We start from the raw sequence: 11,842 nt of genomic DNA on the forward strand, positions 1-11,842 counted from the left end.
TTTCAGCCAAACATCCTCCCCCTCCCACTTCTCCCAACCCCATATTTATCCCCTTACCTCCTTACTCCTTTAAGTTTTAAAGAGTATTTCACCATGTTCTGTATATAATTACTGCTCCTTAACTGTAAAATTCTAAAGGCAGGGGTGTTTTGTATCCTAGTTTCACTATTTCTAACACAATAGTTTTCAAAGAGCAGATGCTCAATTAATATTTGGGGAATGAATGAGCCAGACAGCATGAGTTCCAGTTTATAAACATTTTATTTCTCTTATGTTCCTGAATAAGCTAAGCAAAGCCATGTATGTATCTTTTATTTTATAGAATAACAGATTAAATTGATGAAAGGAAACCAAGAACTGCACATTTTTTAAGGTTTTCCCCCCTGTATGTTTTCATCCCAGTAATTTTACTGTTGAATTTTTTCACATTTCCAAAGAAGTGCCTATTACCATGCCATGTTGTATTGTTTCTAGTTCAATATATACTAAAAGTTTCCCGATTTATGTTGCAAAATAATAAAACTCTTTATCTTAAATCTGTTAAATTAAATCTAATATGTAGCCAAATCACTAATAAGTTTAGATTCTGAAATGCATATCTTCTTTAAAAGAAAATATTTGAAATATAACAAAAGGAAAGAAAGAAAGGAAGGGAGAGAAAGAGGGCAGAAAAATAGAAAGAAAAAGAAAAGAGAAAAGATTAAACTCTAAGTTTACCATATAGAACAGAAACACAAAGATGATATTATAGCTTTCCCTGTGGATCCACCCTGGTCATCCACAGCTTAGAATGTTACTGCTCTTTTTCAACCTAAAAAAGAAAAAAAAAAGAGAAAGGCAAAATTTCAAGTTAGCAATGTATAACAGGAACTCCAGGATGGTATACACTTCTCCAGTCCCACCCTGGCCCTCCACTGTTAGAATGCTGATGCACCTTTTCGAATTTCACTTAGCCTGGGAGGAGCTGCCAGCTGTGGCTCTGGAGCGGGCACTGGCCAGCACAGCAGTGCGAGCCCTGGCCACAGCTCTGGCTTGGGCTCTCTCTTCCTCATCTCTCAAAGCCTCTGCATACCAGGATGGGAAGGCAGTGGGGACGGTATCATGAACCTTGGCTAAAAATTCCAGGACTTTCATTTTGCTGGTTTCAGCATGGGCTCTCGGGCCCCACAGGAACTCATAGCATGGAGGATCACTGTTGGCCACCTGGCGGTACTCCAGGTACTTGAGCTGCACCAGATCTTCTGTGAGGACCTTCTTCGGATCCCCATAGATGAAGTGCTTCCTTTCAGCATATACACCCATCATATTCAGCACTTCCCAGATCGCCTCTTCAGGGGCGCAGTTGCCTCTCATGAAGATCACACCAAGCACAATCATCAGGATGCCAGTCTTTGGCATGTGCTCATCTTCATTCAGAGCTGAATCATAGGCGAGGTCTAGTTTGTTGACAAAGGTATAGCAGTGCCTGGTAGGATCCACTTCCTTCAAATCAACACCAAAAGCCAGCTCCATGTGATCAGAAGCTCTCTTGAGGATCTCATTGAAATGACTCTTATACTGTTTGATAACACACTTCAGCATGTCTGCCTTTCTAATTGGCTCTTTCTTTTGATACTTCTGCAGCAAGAACTGCACCAACAAAACCACTTTCTTATTTAAAATCTCACTGAGTGAGCTCTCGGTGCCCTTGGGGGAGCTTGCGCTTTCCGCCTTCGGGCTATTGATATTTTCAGCTGAGTTGGTGCCTGAACCAGATGCAGTAGCACCGGTGGCTCCCTCAGGTGCCTCAGAAGTGCTGCGTGCCCCAGCAGCAGGCAGATTCTCAGAGGAAGGGGGCTTTCCTTCTGCTGCTACTGCCCCAGTGGCCTTAGCAACCTCTAGGCCCTGGGTCTCAGCACGGGCCTGGCGGCGTTTCTCACGGGCACGGAGCTTACTCTTCTGACCCCGAGGCATGATGACTGGTCAGGGACCGCAGGCAGTTGCTCAAGCTGCCAAGGTTGATGAAGAGCTCACCCTAAAAGACAGAGGAAAAGAAGGCGTGTATAGCCTCCATAGGGAGATTCTTCTATCTTGGCTCCAAGAAAAACTGCCTTTGTTGATCCCCTTAAGGGGACCGTTTTAGGAACCCACAAGACAGAGGCCGACGGAACTCTGTGGGCCTCCTCTGTTCATCAGAGGCTTGTCACCTTAATTCTAACCCAGAATACTGAACTTGACACCTGACCAGTCCTTTTACGACTCCCTCTTCTGACTTGAGGCTGCCCCTTCAGGATAAGGCTTCCCATCCCACAAATTATCCTGGCGGAAGTAAAGGGGTGTTGGGCCTAACGGTCACTTTTGAGCCACTCAGGGGTTGAGGGTCGGGATGGCGCAAGTTAGGATAGGGAGGGGCTCTACAGGACCACCTGAGTTCTGGAAGGAGTGTGTCCCTTCACTTCTAACAAAGGTTGCTCACCTGGACACCTGTCCAATCCTGGAACTCCTCCCTCGGTAGATACGCGGCCACACCTCTCCAACTGAAGCCTCAGCCTCCAAAGCTGCCGCGGCGGAAGGCAGGGAGTGCACTTCCGGTATCGCCCAAGTGGGCTTGCCAGCACTGGGCGGGGGGACCGGTTCTGGAAGGTTCTCCCTGTCTGTCCTGGCAGGTGGAGAAATCGTGCAGAACTCACATGGGGCAGTCTTACCTGACTCCTGACAGGGCCTGGGACTTCTTTCTCTGCTGAGCTAAGTCAGCTGGCCACAGACAAGGGTTCTCATTTCCCTCAGAACCCCCAGTAGGAAGTAAGGAGTGGCCTGAGCCTAGCAACCATGTCTAGGGCCTCCCAAGACTGATAGTGTGTGTGGGGGGGGGAACTCTTTATGGACTCTTATTTTGGAGTGGGCTCTCCGCTCAGTCCTCATTCAGTTTCTTACCTTGATGCTTTGTAAGTGAGCTACTAATCTGATAGGGTGCCAGACCAATCAGGTAAGGCATAAATCTGTAAATAATTTAAGGAGAATTGACTACTGTACAGTACTCTGCTGACCACGAGTAAACATAATATATGTTGCTCTATTTGAGACTTCTTTTACCTAAGTCTATCAGTATTATTTTTTACATTTACTTCCATAAACATGTGCATTGTCGTTAGTTTTCTTTTGAGGTATCTTTTGGATAGCACTGCTGTTTTGAATGATGTATTTGCCATTATATATCCTAGTTACTTATTTTGTGATTAGAGTCCTCCTTTTGGGACTTCCCTGGGGGTCCAGTGGGTAAGACTCTGAGCTCCTAATGCAGGGGCATGGATTCAGTCCCTGTAGGGGATCTAAGATCCACATGCTATGAGGTACAGCCTTTAAAAAAAAAAAAAAATCTTCCTTTTGATATAGTGATCTTCTGCACCAGCTTTCGAAGTTTCTTATAAATTTGAATATTTGGCAGCCAATTTCCTTGAGGTTTTTAATTAGAGAATCATATTACCTTTTTTCATTATTCATCACTTTGTTTTGGTATTGTTGTGTATGGCTGTATACTGGTTATGCAGTCCAGTCCAGGTTTGAACAGTAGAGTTGGTACCGTACCTCCATGCCCTCTTCTGGACTTTATTGGAAATATTTGTAAAATTTTACATTTATATATGTTTGCTATTGATTTAACAATATGGAAATTCCATTCTAATGTAAGTTTTCTAAAAGTTATTACCATGACCTGGTGTTGAACTTTTATCAAAGGTTTTTTCTTTACTCCTACACTTGATCAAATGCTTTCTCTTCTCTGTCTGATAATATAGTGAATTCCAATATGCTTTGTTGGTAAAGCCATTCCAGAGGTGACACTGAAATTCTGTTTGGAGATCCATACAATCTGTAGTTTCCATTGTGGTGATGTTGTCAATCATTGAGGATCATCACTGTCATCCATTAATCCATTAGAAGCTGCTGAGTTGTAATTCTCTAATTCTACCATTCTTTCTCAAGACTATTACCTGAAATATATGTATAGGTAGAACCTTCTGTTATCCTCTCTCTCTCTTTTTTTTTTTTTGAGGTGAGCCTTCAATGGCCTTATTTTACTGCCTTGATAGATAAAAAAAGCTAAATCTCTCTTTATCTAATCAATATCAGAACACTCTTTAGCCCAAAATTGTTTTATGTTTTTTGTAATTTTAAATAGCAAAAAAATCTTGCTTGAGAACTAAACCAGTTAATAACTGGTTGAATAATTCATCTGCTATTAATTACTATTAACAAGCAGCATTGGGGTAATCAGTGTTCATGCCCTAGAGTTTGTCACATGATATAGTATTTGTGCTTACAGATAGTTATGATTTTGGAAGACATAGAAAATATTCCCATGATTTACTCAAAGTCAGCATTCTTTGAAGGGGTATAGTTTCTCTATTCTTTCTATATAGCTATCCAATCATCATGCTAGTTGAGTTTTATTGTTTTCTTTATAAATTCTAACATGGATTATGGCAAGTAGCGTAAGTGTTATTACTACTTTATACACATATAGACATAAAAATAAATTGTGGCACTCTGTCCTCTGTATTCACAATTTATTCAATATAGGGCTGTCCTAATGAACTTTGTATTAGAACTTCATTAATGTGGTCAATGCAAACTTATCTGATTTTTTGAATAAATATGCTAATATGCTCTCTCAATTTATTAAAAATAATTTTCCAACTTCTCAATTCACTTGTTAGTAATTTAAATATTTAGATTTTTAATGAATACTTACTTCTTGAGTAGGTGACATTTTTGGTTGTTTATAAGGTAATAAGTCTGGAAATAGAGAATGTCCTGGAGCAAAGAGACTCAAACTGTGAGTAAGGAGTCTTAAGTAAGAAACAAACTGTTAGAACTATTTTAGAGTTCTTTACTTTTTATAACCTTCTTCTCCCTCTGTGCTTCTGCCCATGCTGCTTCTCCCTGAATGGTATAATAATGCCTTCTCAAGCACAAGGCATGTAGAGTGATTCGGCCCCTGATAACAACTGGAGCCTTTCAGTAGTTGAGGACCTTGTTCACCTTTACTTTCTGTTTCAGTTCAGTTTGAGCAAATTGTGCACACTTAGGTCTGCTGCATCCAATACCATTTCAGCCATTTTAATGGCCACACTGCCAATGAAGGACTGAACTTCTGGAGTCTTCCTTATCCCTATACCTCATCCTCTAAAACGTCGTCTCCAGCCAAGATAATGATATTAAGAAGGAACAAGACCATTTTAGATCGAGGCCATTTTAGAGGAATGGATGCACTGTCTCCAGTGATCCCAATACCTGTGACAGCATGCTCAGAATGACATAGCCAGGAGTCACTTTGTTAGCTTAAGTGAACTCTGTTTTTGAACACATAAGTTTGCTACTTACCAGGCAACCAAAATAACTGAGTAGAGAGTTTATTTCAGAAATAGAATATGTTAATATGACTTAGTAAATGGAAGATAAGGAAATGTTCTAAGGGTACATGTTCCTGAGTCAGGACTAGAACTAAGGTGAGGTGAGTGATAACATTTTCTCTATTTTAAATAATGAAATAAATACAAAGTTATACATAAAGACAGGATCTGAGCCTGCACTTGTATGACCCTGAGAGTGAGTGCTTCAGTTGTTTAACCCTGTTTTCAGCCAGTAAATGGTTTTTTATGTATGGTATTTTCTTATCATGGATTTTGGCAATTATTTTTATTTTTTTTAAATATTGAATTGAGACGTAATTTATCTTGATTAGTGAGATTTTTTGATCCTCCCTCATCCTTAAATTTTGAACTCAAGGTGAATGCCTGACTTTTCTCAGCCTGGTCCTGGTGAGTCTTTAGTGTTTAATATTGATCAGGGCCTCACACTTTTGAGCATTATTACTTAGTTATCACTTGCCTTGTTTTGAATTTTAGGTATCATTTTACTGTCTGCTTTTGTGATCTTGAACAATAAAATTACCCTATATGAGACTCTTAAAAAAATGTTTAGAATAGAGACTAAGGATACTCATTTTACTGAGTTGGTGGGGTGATTAAATAAAAGTAGATGTGAGAAAATACTTTGCAAACTTTACAGATTGTTAGTTGCTTAGAAATATTTATTGGGTTGAAACTTTGAGAAAGTCCTAAATTCAGTCTTGATCCATTGAGATACCCAGTGGCTTATTTTTCCATTGCCACATAGTAAGTTATCACAGACTCAGTGGCTTAAGATAATCCCCACTTATTATCTCCTTGTTCTGTTGGTCAGTTTTCTAGGTACAGTTCATTTGTGTTCTCTGCTCAGGTCTTCACTCTCAAAGTGTCTTGTTGGCTGAACTGTGTTCTTATTAGGAGTCTCTGGGCAAGGATCCAGTTCAAGGATTAAGGTTGTTGGCAGAATCAATTTCCCTTTGTTTGTAGAACTGAGGTCTCCTTTTTATTGCTGGCTATCAGACAGGGGCCATGCTTAGCTCCTAGAAGTTGATTGCATTCCTTGCCATGTGGCCCTCTCCATTTTCAAAGTCCACCATGAAAAATCTTCATGTAGAAGAATTTCTGACCATAATGGTAGCTGGAACTCCCAAGTTGCATATACTATACTAAATTTAGAGTGAAAGGTTTTAAAGTCTCTAATTCTATGGGTCCTGTTTTTGCTTTTTACTTTTTTTTGAAACAATTGTGCCTGATGACTGCTAGCAAATATCAAATACTGGGGTATTTGATGCTTTTAAAATCTGATCAGTTGGGAGGTTTTGGTTTGTTGCTCATTTGTTTTCTTATTATTTTCACTCTTAGTGGAATGTTAGAACTAACTCTCTCAGTATATGTATGTGCACTCATGGGGCAGATAAGAAGTCATAGGAAGATAATTTATTAACTACTATAAAATAAGTGAGAAGTGCTCCAAGAAAGAAGCAATTTTGACTGGGAAAATTTAATTATCCTAGTGTCCCAGACTGTTTTAAATCTAAAGTGTGGTTGAACTATGGAATGGGACACACAGGTTTCCCCACCCCATTCTCTAAAACATCTGTTTGTTATTGAGTCACAGAGATATGAAGAGAAAGAGTAAGGAGGAAGGACAAATATTTTAAAGTAAAAATAACTATGTATTTGTTGAGGACCTATTATATTCAAGGAAGTGTGCTGTGTCTGTTATCTTACTTCACCTATGGCATGGGTTTCACTTATTGGATCATACTTAATGGATTGGATCGTACAGGCAAAGAAAGTGAGGCTCATAAGATTAAGAAGCTTTCTTTCATCCATTAGTTTTTATTTACTAAACCAGGAACTTGACCAAAGTCATAAAGATACCAAAGGCTTAGACTGAAAAAGAGATAGAAAAGAAAGGTTTCAGAGAAGTTTTTTTTTTTTTTCCTGGTCAGAAATGGCAAAGTTTCCTTGACAGTAGATAAGCAACTTTATACACTTTTATTATTGAATTCAACCCTGTTCATTACTTTCTGTTTTAGCCTTTTATTTTTTTTTTGTTTATACTATCACTTATAATTTTTATAAGCAAAATAATAGTTAAACATTGGTCTTAACTATAAATTAGTATTAAAGTCATTATAAAGAAAAAATGAACATGATATTTATTATAGGAACACTTAATGATAAGACATTATTCATGATAAAATTATCTTAAACACTTAGTTGAAGACCTTTAGGAAATATGCTCTTAATTTAGCTCTTTTTAAGAGAAACCATGTTATTTTTAATCTGGTGGACAATTAGATGTCCTTTTTACTCAAGTCAAAAATGGAGTCTCAAGGTCAGATTTATGTATTCTTAGAGCAATTGAACATGTTCTTATTCTATGCACTTTGAATACCAACTTGACTTCATGTATTTTGTTCCCACTTTAATATTTTTCTGAATGCAAGACATTATAATCCTTAATTGAACAGTAATTTGTTGATAAGGAATTCAACCATGCAATGTGCTGGGAGCTAAGGATAAAACAATGAGCAAAATGTGGGCAGACCCTATCTTCATAGAACTTACCATCTAGTAGGAGAGACAGACACGTATATACATTTATTACAAACTGTCCTTTGTATGCGCGGAAAGGACAGATAGATAAAATAGTGCAATATGTTCTGATTCAGTAAGTTTGCAAAGGCTGTCCTGAAGAATTAGTATCTTAACCTAGGAAAGAGGATGGATGTGAGTTAGATTGACAAGCATAAGGTGAGGTTTGAATACTGTTCCTTAAGGGAACTATACAAAGGTCTGATTAAAGAATAAAGTTGTTCTTTATTTTTTTCCAGTCCAGTTGGACTGGAAGGAAGAGCACATTAGCTTGAGTGTGAAAGTCAGTGGGGAGAGTGTAGTGAAAGAGTTTGGAGTTTCTTCTTAGATGCAAAATAAAACCATTAAAAGCTTTAAAGTAGGCAAATGACCTGCCCAGATATGCATTTTGTAATGATCACTGTGGCTGCAGTATATATATTAAAAAAAAAAAAAAAAAAAAAAAACAGGGAAGCAAAGCAAGACAAACAAACAAAACCCACATAGGAAAAAGAATTCCAGATACTTGAACCGTATTCCAGGGTTGTGACATCAGAGATGGAGAAATTTGGATAGATTAGAAAGCTGTGTGTAGGTACAATTTGCAGGACTCATGTGCTTGTTGGCCCATGGCTGGTGTAGGAGAACATAGTGTCAAAAATACCCGCTTACATCCAGGGCCTGTGCAACTGCATTCGTGACTGCAGTGTCTACTGATATTGGGAATTCTGTGAATGTACAATTTACCACGAGTGGGAATCATAAGAATGAATGTAATTTGGAGTTTTGGTTGTGTGTTCAATTTAAAGAGGGTTGTGTTTGAAGCACTTTGGATAAATATTCAAGTGAAGATGTCAGATAAGCAGAAATATATATATGAAGCTGAATATTAGAGAAGAGATCTGGGCTTGAGATATATATCTGAAGTCATGAGGAGGCATTTGAAAATGGAAGCATTGAACATGAATGGAATTGACAAGGAAGAGAGTACAGAGTGAAATAAAAAGCATGAAGGCAACCCAACATTTTAAAAATGGATAGAGAAGCATACTATTTGTAGAAGACTTAGAACATATAGAAAGCTATTTGATCACCCGTAATTCTGTTGTGTGTGTGTGTGTATATATATAAACAATAATTTGGCGCCACAGCTTGCAATTCCTATGAATATCCAATAAACATTTTTACTTTTAATCAGCAGAGATAGTAATTTCTTACTCAATGTTGATGAACAAATTAATCCACCCAAAATCTTTTTAAGCTACAAGCATATGAAAGTAATGAATAAAGAAATAAATATGTCCTATAAAGAGTTAAGGGCTTCCCTGGTGGCTCAGTGATAAAGAATTCACCCGGTAATGCAGAAGACATGGGAAGCATGGGTCCGATCCCTGGGTCAGGAAGATCCCGTGCAGAAGGAAATGGCAACCCACTCCAATATTCTTGTCTGGGAAATCCCATGGACAGAAGAGCCTGGGATGGCTCCAGTCCATGGGGTCGCAAAGAGTCTGACACGACTTAATGACTGAACAACAACAGCAACAACATAAAGAGTTAAATCTATTAATATACACTCAGTTACTCTAGTTATGGCATCTATAGAATTTGGTGAAATTCAGTTGTGTACTGTATTTGCTTCAGAAAAACTCATTATCACCATTTGAGAAATAGCATAAAGCATATGTTCTATTGATGATGGCATCATGTTGCTATGTGAAGGACAACACATTAGATTTACATTAAATGTATAAAATAGAGCAACTCATTATTGGCTTTTCCTAGACTGAGTCATCTGTGTGACTATTAAAATGAATATTAGCTTTTTTTTTCTAATTTGATTTCAGTTTGAACAGCTTTTAAAAATGCCAGTATCTGCAACCATAATACATTTTTAATGCACCTAAAATTTATTTAAAAGAAAATGATTATGTGCATTGTACTTATATATAAATGTGAAACTGATGGCAAAGCATATTGTGATTAATGTGTGATATTTGATATTTACATTGCAATTGTTTTCTATTTTCAGTGATACATAGTTGATGGGTCTGTTGCAGTTGTATTATGTATAATGTAAGACACCAGCTGAGCCTTAGGATGACTAAGATATTTAAAAATTTATTTTTTCAGAATGAATCAATAAGCTTTGAAGTAATTAACTTCTTCATGGCTTAGAGTCATGTTTTTTCAAAACTTAAGGAACTCTCCAGAATTATTAAATTTCATGTTCCGTTGCATCTACATTTAATATTGTGATGGTTATTGAGACATATGTACATTTATTGCCCTTTTAAGGAAGTTATGTGTAGAGGACACTGGGCTTTTAAGTAAAAATAAGTAATCCCTATTAAACTTTAGTTTTAATCTAGATCTTTAAATATGGGTTTTATCTTAGTGACTGGATAGTTTTTTTTTTAAACTCAGTTTTTATGATTTCACACTTTTAAAGGTGTATAGGATTTCACTAAACAATAAGAAATCTCTGAAATGTTCATGGCAGTGAAGGGTAGGATATATAGATAATAAAATATATAAAGAGAAGTATATTAATGCAGAGATAATATATGAAAATCTCAACAATGATTTTAACCAACTCTTCCCTTTTATACTTCCATGCCAAACCATTTCCTATTTGAATGAAACTAGTTTTTGTTTCCTTTTCTGATTCTGGGACTGATGACTGGATAAATAACCCAAAGACAAACACCAAGAAAGAGAAGTCATGAAGCAGTGACCGAGCCATAGCTGGACTAGACACATCAACATCAAACAAAAACAATATGAAGAAATAAAACAGAACAAAACCAAATAAAGCAAAACAACATACATATTTTATGAAACACTTATAACCCTGGTGTAGACATGTCAATCACAATAGCAATCTGTTTTTTGACACAGTGTATTCTGAACCATTTGCACCACTGTGTAGCAATAAACTCATGATCAAGTATATACATAATAGCCGTGTTACAACAGAAATTTAGGGAAAAAAATGTTTTTCCGTGTAAAATTTTTATTTGGCTTTTGTAAAGAGGAAATACTTAGTGGAAGACTATTTAAAGAGATGTATTATTGAAATAGTGAAAGGCAAGTTTTTTTGTAAGAAGAGAATTTGATATGGCTGAAAGCTGCTTTTAAATAAAGAAGAAAAAAAATGACATATTACTTCAATGTTTTCAGGCACAACATTTGATCATCTCGATGCTAAAACGTGCGGTTATATATTGTTCTTTTTCCCAGAGCATGGATGAGAAAGGAAACTGAGGCACGGTTAAGCTAAGTGATTAGTTTGAATTGTGTAAAAAATATATTTCACAGAGCATGAAAGTGAAAGTCGCTCAGTTGTGTCCGACTGTTTGTGACCCCATGGACTGCAGACTCCTCTGTCCGTGGAATTCTCCAGGGGATCTTCCCAACCCAGGGATCTAACCTAGGGCTCCCGTATTGCAGGCAGATTCTTTACCATCTGAGCCACCAGTGAAGCCCTTCAGTATTTGAATATTTTCCCATTCAATACTTCAATATTTGAATATTCTACCATTCTTTCCTTCTATTCCCAAGAACCAATTGCTCTAAATTAGATAGCTCTTCTGGGAGAATTTTCTTCTTGGTGACACTTTGTTTAAAATACTGTGGGAAAAAAAAAAGGGAAAGAAAAAGAAAGTAGTAAAAAAGAGGTAGAGAAATGTAGTGAACAATAATAATAGTAAAACTGCTAGAATTAGCCAAGTCAGTGGTAAAGACTATAGTAACCAACTCAAGATACCATGAGATAAAGGTGATTAGGAGAATGTGTCAGAAAGTTCCTAGAGGGATCTTCTTTCCTATGCTTATTGAACTGTTGACCAGCCCCTGTGCATATCTGGTTAGGG

The 11,842-nt window shown here is 37.3% G+C and overlaps 1 protein-coding gene across 1 annotated transcript; it reads right to left on the minus strand.

The window, feature by feature from the left end:
* Positions 1–945: 945 nt before the first annotated feature.
* On the minus strand, positions 946–1,953 carry LOC133051980 (melanoma-associated antigen B18-like). Its single transcript, XM_061136687.1, has one exon. The coding sequence runs from the start codon at positions 1,951–1,953 to the stop codon at positions 946–948; it is 1,008 nt and encodes a 335-aa protein (XP_060992670.1).
* Between the last annotated feature and the right edge of the window lie 9,889 nt (positions 1,954–11,842).

Source organism: Dama dama, chromosome X, assembly GCF_033118175.1.
Source record: "Dama dama isolate Ldn47 chromosome X, ASM3311817v1, whole genome shotgun sequence".
NCBI lineage: Eukaryota > Metazoa > Chordata > Mammalia > Artiodactyla > Cervidae > Dama > Dama dama.